The sequence below is a fragment of the Perissodus microlepis genome, chromosome 19, assembly GCF_051167445.1.
Source record: "Perissodus microlepis isolate ML-2025 ecotype Zambia chromosome 19, ASM5116744v1, whole genome shotgun sequence".
Lineage (NCBI taxonomy): Eukaryota > Metazoa > Chordata > Actinopteri > Cichliformes > Cichlidae > Perissodus > Perissodus microlepis.
This window is the reverse complement of record NC_140479.1, coordinates 25,142,816-25,168,692: the sequence shown is the minus strand read 5'-3', so window position 1 is coordinate 25,168,692 and position 25,877 is coordinate 25,142,816. Positions and strand designations below refer to the sequence as shown.

General features: G+C 41.0%; 1 protein-coding gene across 5 annotated transcripts in view; it reads right to left on the bottom strand.

The window, feature by feature from the left end:
• Nucleotides 1–393: 393 nt before the first annotated feature.
• eml1 (EMAP like 1) overlaps nucleotides 394–25,877 on the bottom strand; it is a 70,403-nt gene continuing 44,919 nt past the window's right edge. For 3 of the 5 annotated variants that reach the window (XM_084914136.1, XM_084914133.1, XM_084914135.1), the window contains exons 2-23: nucleotides 23,260–23,442; nucleotides 20,208–20,346; nucleotides 18,991–19,038; nucleotides 17,018–17,146; nucleotides 16,784–16,812; nucleotides 11,271–11,400; nucleotides 10,024–10,173; nucleotides 9,366–9,435; nucleotides 8,707–8,817; nucleotides 8,114–8,209; nucleotides 7,854–7,988; nucleotides 7,606–7,705; nucleotides 7,050–7,201; nucleotides 6,438–6,563; nucleotides 6,049–6,180; nucleotides 5,161–5,228; nucleotides 4,947–5,035; nucleotides 3,469–3,566; nucleotides 3,078–3,165; nucleotides 2,649–2,744; nucleotides 2,424–2,554; nucleotides 394–2,343 (exon numbers count right to left, since the gene is read on the bottom strand). In XM_084914136.1, the coding sequence (XP_084770262.1) occupies nucleotides 2,218–2,343; nucleotides 2,424–2,554; nucleotides 2,649–2,744; nucleotides 3,078–3,165; nucleotides 3,469–3,566; nucleotides 4,947–5,035; nucleotides 5,161–5,228; nucleotides 6,049–6,180; nucleotides 6,438–6,563; nucleotides 7,050–7,201; nucleotides 7,606–7,705; nucleotides 7,854–7,988; nucleotides 8,114–8,209; nucleotides 8,707–8,817; nucleotides 9,366–9,435; nucleotides 10,024–10,173; nucleotides 11,271–11,400; nucleotides 16,784–16,812; nucleotides 17,018–17,146; nucleotides 18,991–19,038; nucleotides 20,208–20,346; nucleotides 23,260–23,442 (2,426 nt within the window). In that variant the 3' untranslated portion in view covers nucleotides 394–2,217. The remainder of the gene's footprint in view (nucleotides 2,344–2,423; nucleotides 2,555–2,648; nucleotides 2,745–3,077; nucleotides 3,166–3,468; nucleotides 3,567–4,946; nucleotides 5,036–5,160; nucleotides 5,229–6,048; nucleotides 6,181–6,437; nucleotides 6,564–7,049; nucleotides 7,202–7,605; nucleotides 7,706–7,853; nucleotides 7,989–8,113; nucleotides 8,210–8,706; nucleotides 8,818–9,365; nucleotides 9,436–10,023; nucleotides 10,174–11,270; nucleotides 11,401–16,783; nucleotides 16,813–17,017; nucleotides 17,147–18,990; nucleotides 19,039–20,207; nucleotides 20,347–23,259; nucleotides 23,443–25,877) is intronic. The other 2 variants (XM_084914134.1, XM_084914137.1) reach the window with 2 other exon arrangements.

Here is a 25,877-nt window from a genome sequence, read left to right as displayed (position 1 = left end):
TTGGACATGTACCAGTTACATTTATATTAGCATTGAATTTATTATCCAATTATTAATTATTAATTTATGTATTAATTATTTTATGTTGCATTTAATTCCATCTTTCATATATATATATATATTTTTATTTTTTATTTTTTTATTTTTTTTTTTTTGATTTGGGCAATTTTAGCCCTCCAGGGCGTCTAAAGGTACTACAAATGTTGTATTCTGCTTTAGAGTAAAATGTTGTTGTTGTTTTTTTTTTTACAACTAACTGATTTCAATTTCCACTCTATAGTCCCTGTGAGTGGATTTCCTTTGTTAGAATTTTCAATAAAACAAAAGCCAACATGTCAAAGAAAGAATTAAACAACAAAACGACAACAGTGAAAAATATAAGACAAAACATCATTTGTATTTCATCATTTAATTCCAGAGAGATTTTAATGTTCAATGGTATTTTGCAGCCCCAAGTGTTAAAGCGGTAAGACAAATAAATGTTACATTCACTCTGTAGAGTGGCAGCTTTAAATCACTGTTGTTAAAAGATCTGAAATTTTCCTAATAAAAGGACATAAACCGATAAAACAATCAGCCAGCCTTCAGGATTTTTAAACCACCTCAGTGTGCCTCATAACAGCAGCAGCTATGTTCACACTAAAATCAGCTAAACCCCAACCAATTATCACGTAAAAAAAAGTCCCATTTACTCATGCACGTGTGCTCATTTGGCTTTTCTGTTAACCATAAGGAGTGTGACATGCTACACATCGTACCACTGATCGGATGGCAGACAGCTTTAAAGCCTGAGAGCAGACATTGGTTTATGAAAAGCTCCAGTAAGTGCTAAATGTTAATTAGCTTAATAGACCTGCTGTATTTTTTTTTTAAATCAGGCAGAAGCAGTGCATTATAGAAAACCCCCCCAAAAAACATCTCAACAGTTCTGTTAAATATCCTGCCAGTGACTGATGGCGCACAGCTGAGAAGCACATCAGACAGTTACAGTGTAATGGTCTCATTCTTCCCCTTCATAAACTGATGTAGGTACAATAAAAAGTGGAAAGACACAGATTTGAAAGGGCTTCACATCACTGAAAACCTCAGCATACGCTTCATTTTGATTCTCCTTGCACTCCAGGCAAAAGTCAGAGAAACCTAGCAAACCAAAATAGTGTATATTTCACCCACAGCGTCCTCAGATCAGTTTCAAGCTTTTTAGCACATCTACCAATCTAAACAGAGATTTATTGCAGAAAAAAGGGTCAAAGGAAATCAAGCTGGCAGTGAAGGATTTTACGCACAATCAATAAATAATAGGAAAGGGGTCCTGTGTAAAGAGCTGGAAGCACAAACAATTTGAATATGTTCAAATAAATTTCTTATTAGATCCTTCTGGTTTGTTTTAAATAGTGGGTAACAACCTCCTCACTCACAGTATCCTCCTCAGTCCCACAAAGCCAACAAAGCAATAATGGCTGAACAAAAGTTGGATCTAATATTAACCGTTAATGAGACGTTTGGATATTTTAGTGAGATGTTTTTTCAGAGACTCTTTCTGATGTGACAGTGTTAACAAAACGGGGAAGGGCCTTGCTTCACTAGTGCTTTCCTGAGTTGTTAAATACAAAATAAAAGTTTGACAATTAGAAAAAAATCACACTGTATTTCTTTCTGTGCACAGTTTTTGTTGCAGTGTTCTCGGATCTCCAGTTCAGTGTGGAGGGGCTCTGAAAGGCAGCAAAACAAACCTCTTCAGTCCATTATCTGGTGGCAGGAGTGTGTACTACACAAGGACAGTGAAGCCAAACTGTAAAAACGCACCCATCGGGTCAGACAGGGCCTTTGGTTTTCGCATTGATCCGTTTGATTTGTTTTGTTTAATGTCGCTGGGTGCAAGGCTACAGTACGCGAGGGGGAGATTTCTTTTTACATGTAGTACGGAGACAGAGAAAGGGGGAAATAAGAGGATTTTTGTCTTTCAAGCAGGCGCATGTCAGACCCCCGACAGTTTGTCGCAGTTAGGATCTGTGTGTGGATCGGGGAAAGGAAACCTCAGGTCAAAAAGTTTCTCTTCAATCAAAACCACTTCAGTTCATTCAGATCCACATCTGTGTTAGCGTCTGAGTTCGTTTCAGTTTGGTTTGGTTCAGTTTAGTGCAGTTTGGTTCACTTTGCTTCAGCCGCAGCAGCAGCAGCAGCGAGAAGCTGGACAGTATCCATTTCTGTGCTCGCTCAGACTATCCTCCACTGCATCACGCTCATGTCCTTCCCACCTGTCGACACCAGGTAGCTGTCATCATACAGGAAGGTTACATTGGTCACATGACTGCTGTGGCCACCGTAAACATGGCTGGGAGCCTGGAAAGAAACAAAAACAACACAGTTTTTCGATACTGAGCCGAATATCCTGCTTAACATCACCGTGAGCAGCATCTCACCCTGAACTGTGAGCAGGGGTATGAGAAGAGGTGGACCTTCCCAAAGTCGTCTCCGGTAACCAGGAGGCTCTTATCGTTGGATCTGCACACGGCGTTGATGTCGGTGCCGTCTGAGCCGTCGGGCCACAGGCCTGGGGAAGCAGAGGGTGCCGGAAATGTCTACTGAATGCACAATTAAACACCAACATACACGTAAAGAGGGAGATCAAAGGATCCGCCACTTACCAAAGACCTGGAAGCCCAGAGTGCAGGTGTGGGTGGCCCACTCAATATCTCTGGTTGTCTCCACGCTGACCACCTGTTTACACACTGATGGGATCCCTGAGGAAACAAATACAAAGCAAATACAAAACAGGTCTTAGCGTGGCTTAGAATGGGTACTGTTGGGCATGCCAACTCCAAATTACTGTGACTGAAAACTTTACACTCAACATCTTACGAAACTAACTAAGATTGCTCAAATGCACAACCAAGTCTGTGCTCTCCTGCTACCTCAGAGCTGGTTGTGAACACAGTTTTGCACGTCAGCACACAGTGACTAGTTTCATGAATGCATGAAAGGGGAAAAATCATTTTAGGCCAACTTTACTAGATTTCGTGGCATTTTTAAGGATTATATCAATCCTAAAGGAAACCTGAGGATAAGTGACTTACAGTACAGTATCTCATAGTCGCCTGAATTTGATACCAGATACTGAGAGTCCACAGACCAGTCCAGATGAGTGATGAAACTGGAGTGACCCTGGGAGAAGTTAGAAAAGTTTAAAAATGCATCTCAGACACACACAGCAACACACACTTCAAAGTATTTTCAGAGTGGAGTCAGTATGGGTATCCAAGAACTATAAATAATCCTAGAAATGTTGATGCATAGTCTCAGCAGGGTATGACTCTGGGGGTTGTTATTTATGACTTTGCCGGTTCTCTGTAAACACACATCCAGAAAGCACTGAAATGCAGAACTGAGGAGGGAGCTAAAGATAAAGGTGAAGCAGAAAGGAACTTGAAATAAAGGATGAGGGGGATTATAAATACAGGTGCTCACCGAGCACTTCCCCACTCGACTGTACTTCCTCCCATTTTCTGCCACAGCGTAGATATAGATGTAGTTGTCGTGGGATCCGATGGCCAGGAAGTTACCATCTATATAAGATGAAGAAAAGAGGAACATTAGAGGTCATAAAATGAAATATAAATTAAAAAACATGTTTGCAGATGGCAAATAATTAACTAGACTGTTGTAGATGGATATCCACTGTGAGGAGGGAGGCGATACATCTGATGCTGCAGGTATAGCAGATGTTCATTACCTAATATAGGAAAATATGGATCAAAGCATTCTCACACTCTTGGCAGAATATCAGATATTTGCAAAATTCATTTAAAACTAAATAATCGAATGTAATTTTTGAATGTATATATTAGTGCTGGTAGTGTTAAAATGACGTTAACGCCATAACTGCATTAATGCAGCAAATCTCCGTTAGCGAGTTAACGCCGATCACCCCATGCGGGGCTGCACGACGTCAACGTGTTAGCGCAGTTAGCTGGTTGTATTAACTTTTTGGTTTTTCTAACAATATTACTTGGTCATTCATATACACTCACTGATCACTTCATTAGGTACACCTGTTCCACTTCTTGTTAACAAGAAGGCTATAATTAGCCAATCACATGGCAGCATCTCAGTCATTTAGGCATGTAGACATGGTCAAGACTGCTGAAGTTCAATCTGAGCACCAGACTGGAGAAGAAGGGTGATTTATGTGACTGTTGGTGCCAGGCAGGAGTGTTTCGAAACTGCTGACGTGGGATTTTCCCACACAACCATCTCCAGGGTTTACAGAGAATGGTTGGAAAAGGAGAAAATATCCAGCGAGCAGCAGTTCTCTGGGCGAAAGTGCATTTTTGATGCCAAAGGTCAGAGAAGAATGGCCAGACTGCTTTAAGCTTAAGCGGATTTCACATAAACAATATAACAGCAGGGATCCACCCTGCCCTGTATTTTTGGTTCAGGCTGATTCTGGTGTAATAGTACAGGGGATATTTTCTTGGCATCCTCTAGTACCAAGTGATCATTGTTTAAACTCCACAAATGACCATGTCCATCCCTTTATGACCACAGTGTACCCATCGTCTGATAGCTGCAAGACAATGTGCCATGTCACAACACTCAAACTGGCTTTGAGTTCACCGTATTCAAACGGCCTCCACAGTCACCAGCTCTCAATGAAGTAGAGCACCTTTGGGACAGGATGGAACGTGATATTTGCTATCATGTCAGTATGTTTCCAGCTCCTTGTTGAATCGATGCCGCAAACAATTAAGCCTGTTCTGGAGGCAAAATGGGGTCGAAGAGAGGTGTACCTAATAAAGTGGCTCATGAGTATATGACTTCTTTTGTTTTGATTTTGGCAGTTTTAGCTCTCTTCAGTCAACATAAACTACAACACATACAAGTCTTCTGTGTAGTCTTCTTAATTTTCCTAACATTAATACACAAACATGAGATTAACACCATACCTGGCCCATAGCGCATAACCGACAGCTGCTCATTCCCATCTGTGTGCATTGTGACTAAATCCTTAGAGTCTGTGTCCAGTACCAGCCACCTGCAGGATTGATGACAGAACCAATCAAAATCTTACAAATACTTTTTTTTTAGCTGTAAAGTAAAGGCTGTATCTCTTAACCAAGCGCATTGGCACTAAATGCTTTTTGGTGATGGTGTCTATACCTGCCCGTCTGGGTTCCTACAGCAACCACAGCTCCAGAAGGATGGAAACCTGCTGACTGTGCAGCATCCTGTGAGAAGAAGAAAGAATATGACATTTAAAGTCCACCCCTTCACTCATTAATGGGTTTTGATTATTGTTACCTCACTATGCAGATTCACTTGTGTGCAGCTTTTACGTTTATCTCCTGGTTTCACTGCTTGCCTTAAATTTAAGATGCGTTTGGTACATATGAGCATGATTTTGTGAGCTCTACTTTTGTAGTCTACAGTGCGCAGACATTGAAAATGATGATCTCAGTCATGTAGAAGATGTATAGCATTATGCTAATCAGAATCGGAATCAGTTAAGCACTTCACATCTCACTAGTATGACTGGTATCACACATATAAATTGATTTCTTTAGCAAGAGAGAAGAAATAGATGCAATAGAAAAAGAAGATTTATTTTTTACTGAATTGTGTTATGAAATGTATTTGGAGGGAATCTTTAATGTGATCAATAATTCAAATAATCCAAATTTATCCATCCATTCGCTTCCGCTTATCCTTTTCAGGGTCGCGGGGGGCGCTGGAGCCTATCCCAGCTGTCATAGGGCGAGAGGCAGGGTACACCCTGGACAGGTCACCAGTCTGTCGCAGGGCCAACACACAGGGACAGACAACCATTCACACTCACATTCATTTGCACATTCACACCTAGTGACAATTTGGTAATCCAAATTTATATAAAGTATAAATAATGTTATGCTGATAGCTTTGCTGTAAATGTGTAAATGCACTTTTGCTACTTGATGTCCTGTTTATTCTAATAGACATAAAAATGATCTTCATATGTTTGCTGTGTAATTCCAGTGACTGACCCCAGGGGCCAGTGTTGCCTAAACTTACTTCCAGGCTCTTGGACCAGATCAGCTGATGGGAGATTGAGTCCCACAGACAGACCTGCCTGTCATACCCACAGGTCAGGAACTGAGGTTTCCAGGGATGGATGGCTAAACCCCACAACTCATCAGTGTGACCCTGCAGAAAAGAAGAGAAAGAAAGAGAAAGAAACAAAGCTGATAAAACTAATCAGCAAACTACTGTTTTGGGGTTGTGCAAAGCATTTGAACACATCCTGTTGTAACTTAATCAAACACATTCATTTATTCATTAAAATTTGATTTTCATCTGCATGAACTTGAGATGAGCTAGTAGTAGGTTCTAAGGAAAGGAAGAAAGAAGGAACCCTCCTATTGGACAGCCAATGTAGAGATAAACCTGACTGCTGCATGTACCTGTGTAATGGGCATGAACTCTCCATCCAAACTGCCTTTCAAAACAAAGTTCTTTGTGGTCCCGATGAGCACACTCTCCCCTCTGCCCTCTGCTATAGTCCGGATGGGACCAAACAACTCAGGCACCTGTAGAGAAAAAGCAGCGATCATGCACAGCACCGCTTCACCTGGAACCTAACAGCTGCCTCAGGCAAGACCAGCTAATTTATAATAATAATACAGTCAGTGTGAACCCCGAGTGTCATTGCTATAAATGCCTGTGAATCTCTTTGAAAGCACAAATCCATCTTATCCTCTGTAATATTTATGATACGATGCAGTATTCAGAATGCATAGTCAGCCGCCTCAGGCATGCATGCAAATTCTGGCTAATATTCCAGACTGAGACCTACTTGGAGGAAGGTGCTTGATATTCAGCTTAACATTTTATTAATACATCTTAACAGTGTGTGCTTCTGGTGCATCATTAAGAGCTATAGAGCTCAGCAACTAAGCATTAAAAACCCAAGGATTCTGTCAAATGCTTAACAGCATGACTAGTGTACCCCATCTGTAAAATTATGTGTAATTTATAAACTTTGCATTTGCCTCAGAGCGTTTTTGCTTTCTCACCTCCACCGTTTGTGTCTGCTGGTAGCTGCTGTCCCAGGAAATGAGCCTGCGGTCTTTCCCCCCAGACACCAGAGTGCCGTTCCTCAGCATGCACAGAGCAAAGATGCTGCCTTCGTGAGCTCCTTGGATGACGTGGCTGATGCGATTAGTGCCTGCACAATGAAGATGGGACAGAGAAGGGCGTAAAGGTCGACTGTACGCAGAGGGCAGATAAACTGACAGAGACAGATGGTGTGATGAGGGTATAAAACTGTAAGACTGCACATCTCCTGCACCTTTTTTTCCTTTTAAATAAAACAGTTCAGATCGAGACACATCTTTGACTCCTAGTCTCCTGATTCCACCACCACAATGACGCATCTTTGAGCTTATAACCACAAAATCCTTCGCAGGCAGAATCATTATTTGTTTTTTTCGTTGTGCTTCTGACGCACACTTCTTCTGCGAGTCAGGTGAAAGCACACAGTGGTACGCTCTCTTTCTCTGCAGACTCACTCACTGTGTACACCCTACAGACATGATCCTTTTCACAGGCGAGCGTGAAACAGTCGAGTACCTTTTCCCCACACCAGGATGTTCCCACTCGAGTCTCCGGTTATAGCGTCTCCATTTTCCGCGAAGGTCACGCACAACACAAACTTGGGCTTCTCTTGTTTCTGCAGTAAACACAAGAACATACATGAACTGAATTTTGCTCAGCTACCCCCAAATTTCTATATATAGCAACGCAACAACTCATGACATTACATGCTGTCATGACTCTATATGTGAATATGCTTCCTAACATGTGAGGAACAGTCCTACCTCAAACAGTCCCTGCTTCTTGACCAGCATGCCTTTCTCCAGGTTCCAGAAATATAGATGGGACTTGCCACACGTCACCACGATGTTGCTGTCTGTGGGGTGAAAGTCCGCAGCAAACACCGACTCGTTGGAGCACTGAGCCGAAACACGTGGAAAAAAAAGAAAAGAAAGAATGAAGCTCAGGAGAAACATTAAACACTGAGCCTACTGAGGCAATCACACCCAAACACAAAGAAATCACACAATACACGTGCAGATACCTTAACTTCAGCCAGTCTGTCCTCTCTCTGCCAGTCCCACACAGAGAGGACGTGGTCGTTGGAGTCGTCGACGACACAAAGTGTGTTTCCTCCGTTCTGACATTAAAAATGTTTTTAAAATAAAGAGGTTAATTTTACAGAGAACTGGAACTGTCAAAATAAAAAATGAATAAAGTAATAAATGGACTCAATAAATAAATAATCAATTCATTAAGTGTAATAAAAACATATTAAAAATTAATGTAGCCAATGAATAATTTAAGACTAAATTACTGACAGTATTAATTTTTACTAGATTAGCTGAGTGCTTGAACTATATATTGTGAGCTTGGCACTGATAAACCAACAGAGGTGAAGTTAACCTCCGACCTGCTGTGAATGACAGCGCCTGTCCTTGCAGTAGAAATTAAGAATTAATTAAATATAGAACAAACTAAATGGGAAACCAAGGTTAATAAAAAACAAAAGAAATTTAAACAAAATATGAACTTATGTCACAATTTATACATCAGTTCATGCAGTTTGTGACATTGTAATTAATTTATGAAGTCACTAATTTATTTATTTAAGTGTGTCAGAGGGGGTTTCCTCACCGACTTGGAGAAAGCCAAGCAGACGAGCGCTCTGTCAAAGAAGCCGGTGCCCAGAACATGGAGGGTGTTGAGGCTGACGGAGTCCCACACACGAACGTGAGGAGCCAGCTGCTGCCAGACAGGGAGTGCACACAACCATCGGCACGACACATCAGTTTGATGTGACGTACGGCTTGAAGAAGCAAATTCACTGAGAAAAATACACTCACTGGCCACTTTATTAGATACAGCTCAGCTGCTTATTAATGCAAATATCTAATCAGCCAGGGTTACGCTAGTTTCTTGAACACGGCGATGAGTTCACTGCTCTCAAATGCTCTCCACAGCCACCAGATCTCCACCACAACCCAAAGGCTGTTTAGGTTGCATCATGGCTGTGCTCCAACATTTCTGCAGCATCTGTGTGATGTTATCATGTCAACATGAACCAACATCTTTGAGAAATGTTTCCATAGAGAATTAAAGCAGTTTGGAGGGAAAAAAGGGGTCCAACTCTGTAAGAGTAAGGTGTACCTAACAAAGTCACCGGTGGATGCAGGAACTCTCTGCCTGAATTAGGTAAATCTGTTCCTTCAGGAAAATAGAATTTACACCCAAACACAATAAATCAAAATGATAACGGATAACTTGATAAAACATGAGGAGCAGATCTCACTTACTTTTCCGTCTGAGGAGGTGCCCGCCACCTGCCCAGTTGCTATGGTGATTTTATCAGGGTGGACAGCCAGACTGGTGGAGAGAAAGACATGAAAAGTAGACGTGAAAACAGGCTTTTTGACATCAAAGGACCGTTTGAATAAAGATGAGCCATGTGCTCCCAGGACATGAAACGCTGCTTTTGGACTGAGCTTTTTAAAGATATGAATATGATATTCGCTGTAGCTACCACACGCTGTCTGCGTCAAACTGTGGAGGGAAATTAAACATATTAAGATGAATTCCTTTGGGGGCTTTGGCGGTGCAGCACCACTCGCAGGAAGTTCAAACACTTTGTCTTAAAAGGAGCAAGAATCTCTCTGATTCATCCTCTGATCTGTAATCCAAACTGGTGATTAATAAGCTGAACTTTTATTAACCTCAGCGTGTGATAACATAATCATGGCAGTGACTGCTCAAGGTTACTTTCACTGCACTCCGAGCTTTCCTACAAATATACTTTCAGCCTTGTGCCTGAATGCAACCCTTGAGTGCACCTGTTACTTCGCCCGCTGTAGTTACATGAGTCAGTTGTGTATTTGTCAGGAATAGGAGATACAAAAAGAGCAAAGAGATGAGAGCGAGATTAAAGACTCGATCTGGGCTGCTGACGTCTCTTACCATTTGATGTCGTCTGTGTGTCCGGTGTAGTGTCTCTGCAACCGCTCGTCCACGTTAAACAGGACGACCACGGAGGCGATGAAATACACCGTTTCTCCAGTGGGGAGCAAGTAAAGGTTGGAGCGACAGTCTCGACCGCGGTAGCCATAGCTGAACAAGAAAGCGGTCAAGGAATGAAAGAAAGGAAAACTCTAAATGGGTCTATAACACATGTTTTGCTCTGTTTTCTTTAATCACAAACAGCTATGTGCTTTCATTTGTGTAGCATTCATAAATTTAAACTGTGTGGATTAAAACTGAGATCAGGAGAAGCAAAAATAATAGACTATAAAATTATCTTTGCATGATTCATAGTGCAAAGGAATCCTTTGTCTTCATTTCTTTTCATTTCATCCACTGAGTGAGCTAATCTCGCCTTTCTTCTGATTGGCTGCCACTTGCAAACAGAACACTTGAACAGTGGGTGGGAGGGGCTTCTGGGCTGAGATGACTGCATTAAAGATTCCAGTCTCTTTGACATCATGTAGATCCAAGGAAAACGGTCTGAAACCAAGTGTTTAGAGCTTTTTAAAGCATTACATGCTGCTCTATTCATATTATTGTTGAATTACACTTTCGGCATGTTTACTGTGGACATTCTTCACTGCAAAAGAAAACAACCAAAAGCTATATAGGTCCATTTTAAAAATGGGTAATTCCAAAATGCACGGCCCACGTTTGTATTTCTATCGGTGTGTTTGTGCTTTCCTTATCAGATTTGATCATTCTCTGTTTTGCCTCTGGGTTCGTGACAGGCTTAACAACCAGCTATATTCACTCCTTCATCAACGAACAAAAGAAGCAAAGAAATAAAACCGCAGTGACACAAAGTAAAAATAAAACAGCACAAGAGGAGCTGCTGACTGGCCGTGCTTTAGCCTGCCAGCTGTGCGCAGGTTATTACTGACTCCAGGCCGCAGAGCGATGAGCCCGGCTCCGACAGCGGCAGCACAATCCGGTGAAAATGAACATCTGAACAGATCTGCTCTGACAAGCAGGGAAAGCAAAAAGACAGGCTCGCGCCTTCCTCCTCTTAACTCCCACAACTACATCACAATGTGGATTTCCTCAGATGATTACTTTGAGAAACTTTCCAAATCAGAAAGTGGGATTATACTTGAACTTTTTCTGTTCAAAACATGTCAAAATGCTCTCACACAAGCTCCATGCCTCTGGTATTTGGCAAATAGGTTGCAGTAAAAGGATACACCCAGTCCAGCTTGAGTTTGTTGCTGGGTAGCTCTGCTCTTGCCTCCAGGCAGTAGCTGTCCACTTGGTCTCTGGGCATGTACATGGTGACGGGGCGACCTTTCAAATACATTTTCACATAACCCTCCTCTAGAAAAGGCAACAAGAATAATCGGTGAGATAATGTTTAGATGCACAAACACAGAACCCCTGAATCCTGGGTGGAATTAAATCACTTACAGTGTCATTTTTTTTTTACTATATGGCAAAACAGAAGCACACACAGCACTGCTACTTAATACATCCATTATGGTGTGAATGACAAGGGTGATAATACTGAGTGTAAGACAAGACGAGAGGATGAAGTGATGTGAGATGATCAAAAAATGACAGAGCTTGGGAAGACAAACAGCTTTTTAACGGACTTTTATTGGCCATTTCAAAACACATATTTGACAAGAAGCAGCACAAAATAAAACTGCAAACACTTTGTTAAAAACCTTCACAACTCAGGAATATTCAGCTCACAGCAGAGATTGACCAACATGAAACGCAGACACAAGAAGCAGTGAAAAGAAAAAAAAAAACAGATTGAGGCTTAGAAAAGGAAACACTGAGAAATCATTTTAAAACATGCAAAATAAACCATGCAGAAGGAAACCAAAATGAACAAAATGAACTTTAATGTTAACAGATAATCAGAAAGGTTGACTAATGGATCAAATTGATGGCTTTAAAGGTTTTTGTACTCATTTGGCTGCTTTTTCTCTGATTCTTTCCTTGTGTTGTTTTTAAAGGGAAAGATCAGGTTTAAAATCATGAATCTTCCTTTATTACTTTAGACATAAAACATGCTGTCCTCTCTAGATAAGCTTGCTTATGTTTGCTAATAACAAATCTGGAAGTACTGGCTGGGGGATTTAATAGGGCTACGGTAGCTGGGTGTACCAAGAGGAGAGTAGGATGACAGGCTCCCTGACTTCCTCAACTGGATGCTAAAGTTCGGGGTCGTTCTGGCCACTGAAACCTTAGCAGAGTTGCCTTTTTTGGCCCTGTTGGCCCTGCTGATTTCTGAGGTTTGTTGTGTGTTGGCGGCTGAACGGGTTGTTACCCCTGAAGCTGCAGGGACGCTGCCTTTCCCAGTCAACTTTGTAGCGCGGCTGAGGTAAATCTGTACTGTGACTATAACATAGATAAGGAGAAAGAGCAGGGGAGTTGTTGATGAAGTGGGGTAATAGAGGTTGTCAGGGCCGGACAGATGAAGAGGGCAAAATAGGGACAAAGCAGGATCAAGAAATGCAAGAAGTTAGACACATGAAGTTTTTTTTTTACATTAAGTACAAGAATTATGAAACTGGTAGGACACAGGGAAACTATGGAAATTATTCCCAATTTAAGCCAGCATATTGTTGAAGACTGGGATATATTTAGAAATGTAGTAATTTAGTATCTGTTGAGTAATGCAAATTAAATTTGTCATTTTTAGTTGGTCTCATATAAGATCTCCCCCTCAGTCATTCGAAACCTGGTTTTGGAGCCTTTACATAAACTGTATATAAACGATGGCAGCAGTCATGGTTGTCAACTGGTTTGCATATTAATGCTTTGAGTTGACAATACTGGTTGTGGCCATCTGGGTTTCTCAGTCAGATTTGTGCCTTGGGTATCATTTCTGGTTTAAAAAACTAAGACATAGCACAATTGCGGATAGCCACGCCCTAAATAAAAGCATACTCTGCATTATCCTCTATTTTACTATGAATGGAGATCATAATTTACAGCCTTTGGAAGTGATTGCAAAATAAAGAAAATGGTGTTACAAAAAAAGACCATATATTTTATAACTGCTATATTTTATGGGGCTATAATCTCTTAATTACATTTTAAAAAAGCCTTATTGCTGAATTTCCGATTAATCAAATTGGACTGAAAGTCTAACTTCAGTGTTGTTTTTTTCAGGTTTTATTTTAATTAAAACATTAACATGAAAGGTTTAGGGGGTAAACAACACCTTTTTGGGGGTTAACTTCTCAAAAACACAAATGCGTCCAGTCTGCGACAAGACACACAACACACACGACACACACGACACGCACACACACACACACACACACACACACACACACACACACACACACACACACACACACACACACACACACGACTTCATTTTAAGAAGTCACTAGCCTGAAACGTTGGAACCAGATGCTTTTAGCAACAAAATGTTCCCAATCATCTCATTGTTTGTTTTAAAGATTACATTCCCCTGTAACAAGGCTGTGCAAACACCAATATATCTGTAAAGAAGTGGGCTTGGCTTTCACTTTGGTCAGTTTTGTTCAAACACTTATCTGAAGGGGACCACACAAACACACACGTACACACACACAAACACACACACACTCACACTCGTCAGGCTGTGTGAGAAAACTACAAGCTGAAAAAAAAAATCAAACAGACTTCAATAGGAACTACCCAAAATCAGATACTCAGTGTGTTTGTAATGCAAATATTCACTTTGAGGGTGGGGAGGTAATAAGCAGTGGCAAATCTACATGCTCTAAACTGAAGCGAGGGATCTGAGAACAGAGGATTTAAAGAGTTCGCAGAAAAACTCAAAGCGACTGCGAGGCAGCAAGTGTCAGAAATCTTTGTGTGGTTACTATGGTGACAGAGACTAAATGCCTGTGAGCGAAAGTGAGGCTGTGAGCAAACAGGCACAACTGTGGTAAGGCAGCAGCTTCGCCCACAGCTGAATAATAAGTAAACTGCAAACACTGCAATCCCACTCCGATGCAGCACTCGGTGGAGGTTAGGTAGGAGGTGTGGGCGTTTTTATGTTAATTAATCCAGGGAAGGCTATGTTCACACAATTTTTGTGAACCCACTCCTGCCCCTGTCTGGACAGCTTTCTGTGTACTGCGAACGTTTTAGATACCTAAAAGTTGGAGGTGAACAAAACTATGAGTTGAAATTTCAGAGTAATACTCCATATTTTATCCAGAAGAGTAAAATAGCTTTTGAGGCTTAGAGCAAAAGTGATATGTGTTCAGAGATCCGAACAAATTGTCTGCAGTGTCCAGAGAGCTGTGGATAACTGGGAGCGGATGGGTATTAGGGGACGGGGGTGAGTGGCCTACCTTTGCAGTGGGTCACACGTCGCATTCCTTGTAAAGGTCACAGAGAGACACACAAGCACCAGGTGAGGCGTGGCATCACTTCCTCACTTCCTGGTCTGTCCTAATATGAGTGAACTTCCTGTTTACTGGTTTTAATGAACAGCAGCTTCTCTCCGTAATTTTCTTAATGAATCAGCCTCATTCCTAATGGCTACTTTCCTTAAATGGCCAAAAGAATCAATGCTCGTTTCCTGGTGCTCCACCCTCTGCTCCTACACTGTAAGTGAATAATTAAATTAAAGCCCCCACCCGACCCCCATCTACTAACCCTTTTAGTCCTTGTTAAGCTAAAAACAAAGAAAAATGTCTATTTTGTTAGATTAGTTTAATGTGAGGACAAAGACAATTTTTTACTGAAAATCAAATGTACCATTTTACGTTCATGTCCTGCAGGCAAGCATGAGATAAAAGCTAAGACTGCAATTATTGCTCACATTGGTTTATTGTCACATAGTGATAGGTTATGCCTATCAAACTGCCTATGATCAATTAGCCTAAATCATCAGGGCATGATATAAGTGAAATAAATTAGCGGGAATATCGACTGGCTCATTCGATCATTTTTTGTGTCGTAAATTGCTGTTTTTCTTTTTTTTAAACTATGGCCTTAAACTTCTGAATATTTAAGGCAGTTTGTGACATGTGGTGGATCAGTAAGCTGCACACTGTTTTATCTTTTCATAACACAGACAGAAACCTGGTAAAGCTTTGTCTCGTTCTGTAGATCGCGCCGAGTAAATATGGAACCAGATGAAATGCAGCGGTGCAATTTAGGCAGAAATCAATAGCATGCTGGGTATGGAAATTCTGATCAATACTCATCTAATTTTATATTCAGTCCCATTGTCTTGTTACAATGTGCTTTCTGGATTTTGTTCAAAGGATACACCGTGTAAGACCTGGTTCACCTGTGAGGTGCATGATTCAAAAAGATTCAAAGCATCAGATTGAAGGATTTTCTTGAGAGGAATTTTTCAGCTGTTAGATGCTTGTATGTTTTTAACTTTTTAAAATTTACAGTAACTCAGAGAGGTCAAATGCACTGTGATTTAAGAAAACACCAGCAAATAAAAAAAATGCTGCTAAAGTACACAAAACACAACAGAAATGCAGATAAGAAAAAAAAAAAAAAAAAAAAAAAAGACCCACAATGGAAGTACAGAAAACCGAAAACTTGTGTTTTTGGGGAAGCATTAACATGACGGAACAGCTGCATAAGTGACAGAAACCAAAACATGGGAAGAATCGCCCTGAGACAAACTTAAAAGAAGCGGAGGACGCTTCAGTGTTGTGAGGAGGAAAACGATACAAGGGGCTGACTGTTTTAGTCTCATAACTCATATAATTCTGTAGATGCGTGTTTGCTTTTAGCCGTTAACTGTTAGCATGTCACTTCCGCTGCTGTTCCGTCACATTATTGTCCCCCCAAACACGTTCTGTTTTGTGAGTTCTGTTTAGTTTTTTTTGTAAAGGTTTTTCTATTTTATTTTGTGTACTTTTGCAGAATTTTTGCTGGTGTTTTCTTAAGTTACACATTTGACCTTTCAGGGCCACCGTACTTTTTCTCATTGTTGCACTAATATCACATATACATGAGTCATATTAACCTTGCACTCCTTCCGCTATTAAAAACGTTTATATCGTTTTATGGAAATCACCTGGCCGCTAATTTAATTAACTAGAAAGTTACTATAGCAAATTCCAACGCAATTAGCTATAACAGTTTACCCAGGAGTGTACTTTATATCTTTATTTGTGGCCTCAAAGAGAAACCCTTAAAAAATTTTCTGTAAAGTTCTGATTTACTTGGAAAAGCTCCTGGAGGCTTGCTATTGACATATTTATGCATTTGAATCTCTTCAACAAAAGCAGAGGAAGTTTATCAGCTCACTGGACAATATTAGGATCTGCTTTTTTAACTGAGTATAAATGACAAACTGTTTAGCAGTGCAACCAAAAGTTCAGTTTAACATAAGAAGCAGGAAGAACTTATTACAAAAAAAAAGACAAATGGCAATTTGAAGATGAGGATGTAGGATGCTTGTTACTTGTGAGGGAGGAAATGATGGAGAAAATGAACACTAAGACAAAGCATTGTGTGTTAGCCGTCAGTGGTCGTCTGGGTACAGAAAACAGTTCAAAGCATCTCTTGCACTGCTTCCTTTTAGGGATAAACAAAAAAGTGAATACATAATTCTGTATTTTAACAGGATTTCTAAAAAAAATGCATTGACCTCCGACTGACACAGAGAACCACTGAGCATCTTTTATGTAATGGCTCTCAATGAGTTGGACCATAGCTGGGAAACACATAGTCATCAAGGCCAGACAGCCATAAAGGAGACGCTTCTTACCTGCATTGAACACTGGGTCCCTCTGTTTGCTGCAAAGTAAACGAGTAAACGGACAGCTGTCAATCAGCACCCCAACTTTGGGTAAACCATCGCTACTGTATGTTTTAATTTGAAAGAGCCTTATAAGGAAAACCTTGTAGTTTCTGGTTTGCAAAACACAAACATTGTTATACATCTTAGCTTCCATGTGGCGCCGAATGGAGAAAAACTGATTCACTGCTGGTTCTGCCTAACCTGTCACTCCTTTTGCCGCTGGAGTTGCTTCCGGTGGATCCGGCTCGGGTTCGGTTGCCCTTGGAGTCACCTGAATCTTTCCGATTGAGAGTCCCCATTTGTTCATTAGAATTGGCTCTCCTCACAGTGCTGTGATTAAAAGGATGGAAGACAAAGGCACAGAGAGAGAAAGAGTCAAAAGAAATAGGTCACAAAACTTACCGGATGCTGCTTTTTCTGAAAATGCCATCTGGTAAAGTTTTCATCCAGATGTATACAGTTTTTTCCCCCTTAATCAGCTCAGATCTGTCCCCGTCTGCCACCTAGACAACCGGCCACTCACAAATAGGGCAAAGCTGGCAGACGGCTAAATACTAAGTAATACAGATTAATTTAATTCTGGATTAATTCATTACATAAAGAAACCCTGCTTGTTGCTGCTTGTTGCTGCATTACTACACAACTTAAGTACTAGAATAGCTTTATCCCCGCTCTACCTCCTGGCTGTGGCTCAGGAGGTAGAGCGGCTGTGCACTAATTGAAAGGTTGGTGGTTTGATCCTCCAACCTGGATGCTGAAGTATCCTTAGGTAAAATACTGAACCCTGAGATGCTCCTATCAGAGTGTGAGTGTGTGTGAATATTATGTAATATTAATATTAGTATTACTGATTACAAGTAAGCATTATGAGCAAAGTTGTTTGAGGAGATTAAGAACACCTTTCAGGACTCGAAGCATCTTTCTTAGAAGATTATTAAAGCTCAAACTTTGGGGCCATGTACCCCTTTCAGGCAAGGACATCTTCCAGGGACACCTTTATAATGGTAGCATGAATAGAGATGTTCATTTACTCACGCCATCTCCATTCACTAGGAGGTCAAACTGTGCAGCAGCAGTAGAGGTTTGTTACACCTTGAGAATGGTCAGTTACTCTTGTCCCAGAGATACCATGGGAGGGAATAATGGACACACAAGCCCAGGTGTTATTGGTTAAATGAGCTGTGTGATATGTATATATGTCATTTTTTTTTTAATGATACGACTCAAGTTTGTATTTTACAAGAAATATTTTAAGGACCCTCTGATTATCGGTTGTGAACCTGCAGAGGGTCCTTGCAGCCCAGTGTGAAGAACCACTGATCAGGACAAAGCAACAGATTGGGCCTGCTTAGCAAACACTGCTACCTCACTAACAGCAAAACAGGAAAGTTGAGGACATCAGGTCCATCAAAGGTGGGAAGTCACCTGTATAAAATGCAAAAATTGTGCAATCTATAAAACTGCATCTATCTGTCTTTGCCAGCATTTTGACACACATAATGCCTCACATTAGGAAAGAAGAAGAAACAACTTTTTACAAAACCGCACAGTGCTGTTTCCTCAGAGTTTTACTCTGTTTACTCTTCTGTGATTATAATAACCACAGCATCTGCACAGACCTCTGTAAATCTGCATATTGGTGGTGCCGGCAGCCTGCCCATTCACAACAATAAAAAGGCTCCATCAGCAATCCAATGACCAGCAGGCCGAGTCACCTAATCCACCCTATGGGAGGAAAGTCTATTCAAATTCTAAAACTGGCCGGTGGCTGTTATCCCTTCTGGGATAACTTCTGTGTGTGTTTGTTCATTAAAGAAGAGAACAGGATGGAAAGAAGAGTGAGAGAAAGAGAGACACTGTTGTTTGCCGTGTTATCCCATGAGGAATCACAGTAATTGGACCACAGGGCTTTGAAGGCTGTTCTGTGTACGCCAGTGCTGATGGGATTGTGATCAGTCTGCAGTTTAAGTAATCCCACACAGGCACAGCAAATAACACACACGCTGCACCAAAGACTTAAAAAACATATGATTAATCACACCGAATAAAAAAAATCTCAAGTTTCATATAATTTAGTGAGCGATTTTAAAAACTAGAGATCGAGTTAAGCATGTGTTAGATCAGTTAAGCGCTGTATAAATCTACAGCATACTGTAACGTGGTGATAGTCTCACCTGAGGGGCAGATAGAGAATTCTGGAGGAACGAGACAGGGAGGAGAAACTGGACAGAGTGGCAGGACATAACAACGTAGGTGAACGAGACATAAACAGGATGCATCACAGTGGGAAACAACACATAATCAGAGACAGACAATGAAGACAGGAAAAAGATGGGGAGGACCCAGCACAATTCAGGAGACTAAACAGAAGAGATATCTGATGAGAAATAACTCTATCTTGGAATACAACTAAAAACTAAAGACTTTATGTGGTATAAGATTTGCTGCTATTGTGTTATCGGCGTTCACTCTATTTCCATCTTTAGCCTGACGTTGCCTCCACAGGGAAGATGGATTTGATTTTTCCTAACAAGTAGCAAGAGACCCATATGTCATATCTTAAGTTAACACTGATTCACAGCCATGCCAACATAACAAGTAAAAACAGTTGGGCTAATCATTAGTCTCCAGTGCCGCTCATCATCCTTCAACTAAGAAAGTGCTGTTTCGTGTCACGATGCCAAGCCTGGAACTAGACAACCCTAAAACTATGACTATTCAGGGTTGGATATATATATAATGAAATATACATTTAAAAAAAGATCTTTTCAGTGTCAAAGCTTGAGCTCCTGAGTTTAATACTTCTAAAAGAGAGGCGGAGAAGCAGAGTTAACATTTGCGTGGACTGGAGCAGGCCCCTGCTGTGTGCCAAGCTTCATCTGATTTAGTTAATGTCATCAGAGAATGGGGAAAGGCTATTGTTATGCTGGCAGGCAAGATTGATAACCTGCACTCCATATTCACCTGTAAACACACGGACGCACAAAGAACACAGAGCAGCAGATGATGAAAATGCTTCGTCTCCCTTTATCAGGGCTGTTAAATGTCAATGTGTGTGGATGATAAAAAGCCAGAAATGTGACGATTTATGGCGGGAATGACCTGGCGTGGCACAGGCAGACATGAGGGAAGAAATGTCGAGACACATAAAACTTCTGGGGTGAAGAACAATAAATCTTTCCAGCGGTTTTAATTATGCTTGGGATTTTGTAGAAAAACACGACAAAATCTGCTGACTCTGACAGTCCACACCTTCAAGTTGCTCTAAGGAAGAAAAAGGTTCCCAGAAATGCCGATAGCCTCCTTAAAATCGATTATAATGAACAGACAAAGAAGAGCAGAGGAAAAGTCAATGCTCAAATGCATTTACAGTCATACTGGGTTTCCTTACGTCTTGTTGGCTGGCGCGCTGGTGTCCTTCCTGGATCCAGATCCAGATGGGGATGGCAGAGTCCCGCTGCCTTTCTTTGGTAGGACGGTCCCGTTGTTTACTGTGGGCCGTAACGGCAGGGTGGCGATCATTGGCCTGGCTGTAAGAAAGAGGACGACATGACGCGTTCAGAAAGAACCAGTATCAGAGTCGGCACCTGTAGTGTATTTAAAATAACGCTGTATGTACTGCCACCTCTGTTATTTGTCTACAAATTCATTGAATTTGGAGTCAACAAACTATTAAACTCAGAATTCTTGATTTGAAGTTAGTTTTTTCTTTGCTTTTAGCTGAACACTCAACATGTAAAAATTACTTTTTTCTTAGAGTGACCATGGGTTTGGGGAGGGTGGGGGTGGGGGTGGGGGGGCTTCCTGCTGGGGCAAAAGGAGCTGAGGATTGATAAGTCCTGGACACATGCCATGCCGAGTCAAACCATGCGCTGCGATGTCATGGATTTATTGAAATATTTCTTCATGTTTTTGTAGAAACACGGATAAATGAAATGTACAGTAGTGCTGGTTTTCCCAAAAATGCCCCCAGGGTTGCCACTGGCCTACTGTATAGGTTTATGGACACGTTTGTGTCATTTAATATACACAGTATACACTCACTGGTCATTTCATTAGACACACTTGCTCAACTGCTTGTTAACACAAATATCTAACCAGCCAATCACTTGGCAGTAGCTCAATGCATGACCTTGACTCATTGGTCGGTTTGAGAAACTGCTCATCTGCTGCGATTATGCCACACAACCACCTTTAGTGTTACAGAGAATGGCCTGAAAAATAGAAAGTGTCCAATGAGCTTCAGGCTCCTGGGTGAAAATGCCTCATTGATGCCTGAGGTCAGAGAAGAACGGTCAGACTGCTTCAAGCTGATAGGAATGCAACAGTGACTCAACAAAGGCATGAAGAAGGAAACATCCCTGAACACACAACCTTGAAGCAGACGGGCTACAGTAGCAGAAGACCACACCAGTTACCAATCTTGTTAGTGAAGAATAAGAAACTGAGGCTACAGTTCACTCAGGCTCACCAACACTGGGCAAAAGATTACTGAAAAAGTGTTGCCTATTCCGCTGTGATATTTGGATCACAGCGGAATAGGGTCCTCCTTTGGGATGTGGTGGACGGGGAGATTCCAATTACGGATGTGCAGCAGATTCCAAATCAATATTCATACCATTAAGGCAGCTTTGAAGACAAAATGTGCTCGCAAGGGGTAACTAATGAACTGGCCAGTGAGCGTAGTTTGACTTTCAGGGTTTTTTTTCCCAAATGTAAAGATAATTCCAATGTGAGGGTTCAGAGATGGGAAATAACTGCACAGTGTTTTATATCATCAGGTTAAAATAGAGGGAGAAGATTAAGTGATTATATATAAACAAGTAAACTAAATTTAAATGTAATTGTTTTAAAGGTTTCCCATTGAGATGGAATACAGTTTGTAGAAAATGGAGTGGTATCAGAAAAACTGACACACACACCCACCCACCGACACACACACGCACGCACAATTCATTCAGGCAGCATAGACTAACAGATCCAAGCTGCAGCTTTATCTGCAGTGATAAATATTTAATAGACACTGCTTCATCCAGACACACATTGATACTCAGGCCTGTGCACACACTCCCTCTGTTATCTTTCATGTAGTAATTACGCAGCAGGGGCAAAACGAGGTTTGTAATTTTGTTAGCAGGTTAAAGAAGACAAATGCGTGTGCTCCTCTGTGTACACGATGGTCCACATGCAGTCAGCCCGACTGGGTTAAGCTTTCTGAATCAGATCACTGTGCTTCAGTCGAGGGGAAGTAGACTGCTGGTGGGGAACAATGAGTCCGAGTCATCCTCCACTTCCCCAATCAAACTGAAACTCCATCCGTCCAGACTCACTCCTAAGAATCCTAATCTGCTTTTGCTTCATTACTCTAAAGCACATGTGAGGACTTGAAACACATGAAGTGCAGCTGATTTCCCATGCAGACTTTATCAGCCTCAGGAGTGACAGCACGATTTCATGATCAAAGTTTACACATCTCCACTGAAAAATCGATGCATGCAGTATTGTTAAGCAATAAAAATGCAAAAAACATGTGAAAAAAGTCTACCTTTTATCACTCTCTGGGGCTCGCTTTTTTAAGTTTATGCAATGTTTTCAGCACAGATGAGAAGAGCATGCAGCTGTGTGACACCAGGTGGAGAGAACATCAGAGTGAGGCATTTTAAGGTTTAGCAACTGTACCTTTGACTTATGATAAAACCATTCGTGAAGGTGAATCACATTCTGGACTTTGGAAAATAAACTGGGCCTGTGTCAGGGAGGTGTTGATTTAACTCCACACCTCAGCCGAATAGGTTGGGATGCTTTCTTATTCCTTTTCATTCCAGAGAGAGAGTTGTGAAAATCAATACAGCCTCTGTTCAGTGGGAAGCTACAGCCAGCAGCTAGTGAGCTTACCAGAAAGACAGGAAACAAAGGAGAACGCTAGCCTGGCTCTTATCAAACAAAACCTCATAAAACAGTTTTTGTGCTGACACAAATTCCCACAAAGATCTGTCTTCAAACTCGGATCACAGTGCAGTGAGCCGTATTGAATGCAACTGTGCATTTCCTGGTGAAATACTATATATTTAGGATAATAGTAGCAGGGCAGGCAGTGACACAATACCAGGTCTGGTTAGTGCAGTCAGGCTACACAGTGAGCCTACCTGGCTTCCCAACATTGCTGTCTGCTGAGGGAGATTTTCTCATCATAGCGGGGTCTATACATGTAAGGCAAAAGCATTCAACAAGACAACACAGTCCAAGAGCAGATGGGACAGGAAGGAGAGGAGAGCGATGAGTCAGATGAAAGAAAACTAGCGGGATTTGAAGATCAGCATCGACAGGTCAGAGTGGAAAAACAGACCCAAGAGTCCCGAAAAACCACGTGTGCAAGCCAGTCTGTGTGTGATGCATATACTATAATAGCAAGCCCCTAGGCTTTGTGCTGGACTGTATGTTACCTTTGGTGGGTCCTCTACGTGCACCCATGGCCTGCTGCTCCTCAGACACATTGAGTCTGCGGACCACGTCAGCTAGAGCGGACTTGAGCAGCTGAATCTCATCCTCCTGCATCTGGACCCTCTGCTCCAGGGAGGCGATGCGGTCGGTCACCTCCATACTGCTGGCCGCTGACGCACTGTCATCTGAGGACGCAGTGAGCTCACGTTAGAAAACGCAGAAAACTAATGAGAAAAGTAAACAGTGGTTTTTCAGATAATGTCACATTATCAAAGGCTATTAATGCTGCATAGAACTGTGTCAATTATTCAGTTTCCACAAAAATGAGCTGTGGGAGAAATCATGGAATATCCACTGTGGCTTTATTAATTTCATCATCTAATTTACAGTGAGAAGGCAAATACACATCTCAAAATGTCAAAAATACTTTTTAAATATAAATTTAATATATGCTTATACAAATGTAGTTGCATATCAGCATATTTGAACAGAAGACATTTCCTGAGTACAGGCGGCTACAACTTTCAAACCCTGAACTCACTTTTATCCTTTTATACTTTCAGCATCTTTGACTATGAAGACTGTTCGCCAGCCTGGTTTTAGTGTCTGTTCTCTGATCTTAAACTAACTTAACACATTATTACCACCTCTCCACCTGACACACTAATAAAGGCCAAGCATAGGCCACCAGGGTCCACTTCATTAATGATCACACACACACACACGCTCATCTTAATGCAGGGTCTCCTCCATTAAGACTTTGATGTCACAGGGGTTTGATGAAATATTAATGTAAATCACTGCTGTGTTTTCCCTGCAGACTTGTAATAACAGCCTGATGCATTATGCATTAGAGAGCAGGCATCTGGTGATTAGACAGATCTACAGCCGTGTTTCTGCTGGGAATCTGCGTTAGACCCCAACTGCTTGGTGACATTATGGAAATCGTGAAAAAGGCTTCTGACCTCTGTAAATAACATTCTCAAACAATGTAGTGCAACAGCGTCTCAGACAAACTGAAATGTGTTTGTTTACAGACAATCTGGTGAAACAAAACGGGTGTGATGATGCTCTAAGGAAGCAAAAGCTGCTCTGCGGAGGCGTGAGTTCCCCAAATATTCACTTGTAGATAGAAATTCAGAAAAACTGCAGTATTTTTAATTCCATAAAAATAATTAGATAAATAAAAACACACATTTGAATCAATGACACTAATAACATAAAGACAACTTCCTACCAAATATGATCTAAATAGAACAAAGAGTCGTTAGTGAAATTGTAATACTTGATTATTAATTTGAAATAAATAATTCTTTACTCAAATTTAATTTTTCTTCCAAAATGAATGGCAAACATTTAAGCACAAATAACACAAAAGAGTGTGCGACTTTAGGACTGTCAAACTCCTTTTCTTACAATTTTACATCATAAGTATTCATAAGTGTATAATCCCATAAGATCCAACGAAGTCGCGGTAATCTAATTGTCAAAACATGCCGGAAAGGCAATTTCACTGATTTGTTTACAAGTGGGAAATTCCATTAGCGAGCAAAATTCACCGTTAGCTCGTTATGAATCGCTTCGGTCAAGGAGACCCTCGATTAGACAAGATGATGAACTGGCGCATTAAGCAGATGGGGCACGTGAAGCTTGTAGCATAAAATGGAAATCTGCATACGTACAGAATGGCTGAATCAAGCAATTACAATCGACACACAAACACAGACTCCAGCTGTGCACACGGCTACACATTACTGCTGACTTGAGATTTCCCTGAAACATTGCAATAATAATGCTAACTGTGTTTTCAGACTGGACTAACATAAGTATAGTGCTTAAAAAATTATTAGACCTTCTGTCAAAAAACAAGAAGACAGAAATATTTTAGAAATCTGTCAAAAACTAAAGTAAAAACTACTGACCTCCACTTTTCATATCCACACCTGAGCCGGCACAGTCGACTTCTTTGACAAGTCAGGAATTGATCGAGTAGAACATCAAGACTGTCCGTCCATTCTCTTCTGCTTAATAGGTGTTTATAGGCGTCTTACCCTGTTTACTTATTACATAAAGACCCTAAGTCTAAGTTTAAATGTTCTAATTACACAAATTAAAATGACTTTAAGTGGGAGATAAATATCTATGAAGATTCATGGCCACCAACCAACCAATGGTTATTTGTATGTTTACCTGCTAATGAGGAATAGAGATCACCAATGTCGTTATTATTCATCTTCAACCATGAGTATCTGTGAAAAAGATATTTGAGCAAGCAACTATCGCCATGTCCAGAGTAGAGTGCTTATAAACACTGGTGATTAACAGAGTTGCTGACTTTAGAATTGAGGTAATGTGACAGGTATTTTTTATGGCATCAAAGCCTGTAACACACTTGATATAGGTATTATTTGTATGCACTGTCTAATATTTTCACCGCCTGGTGAGAATCCTATAATGAAACCCCCGCTGTGGAGAAATGGCATCTGATGAAAACTGCAGGTGTGCAATCTTTTACATTACACCGACAGCAGAAGCTTTACAGGTTCAATGAGAAATATGTCTGTCTCATTATACGCTCATACAGACAGATTTCTACTCCAAGGATATGCTTTCTTGTTTC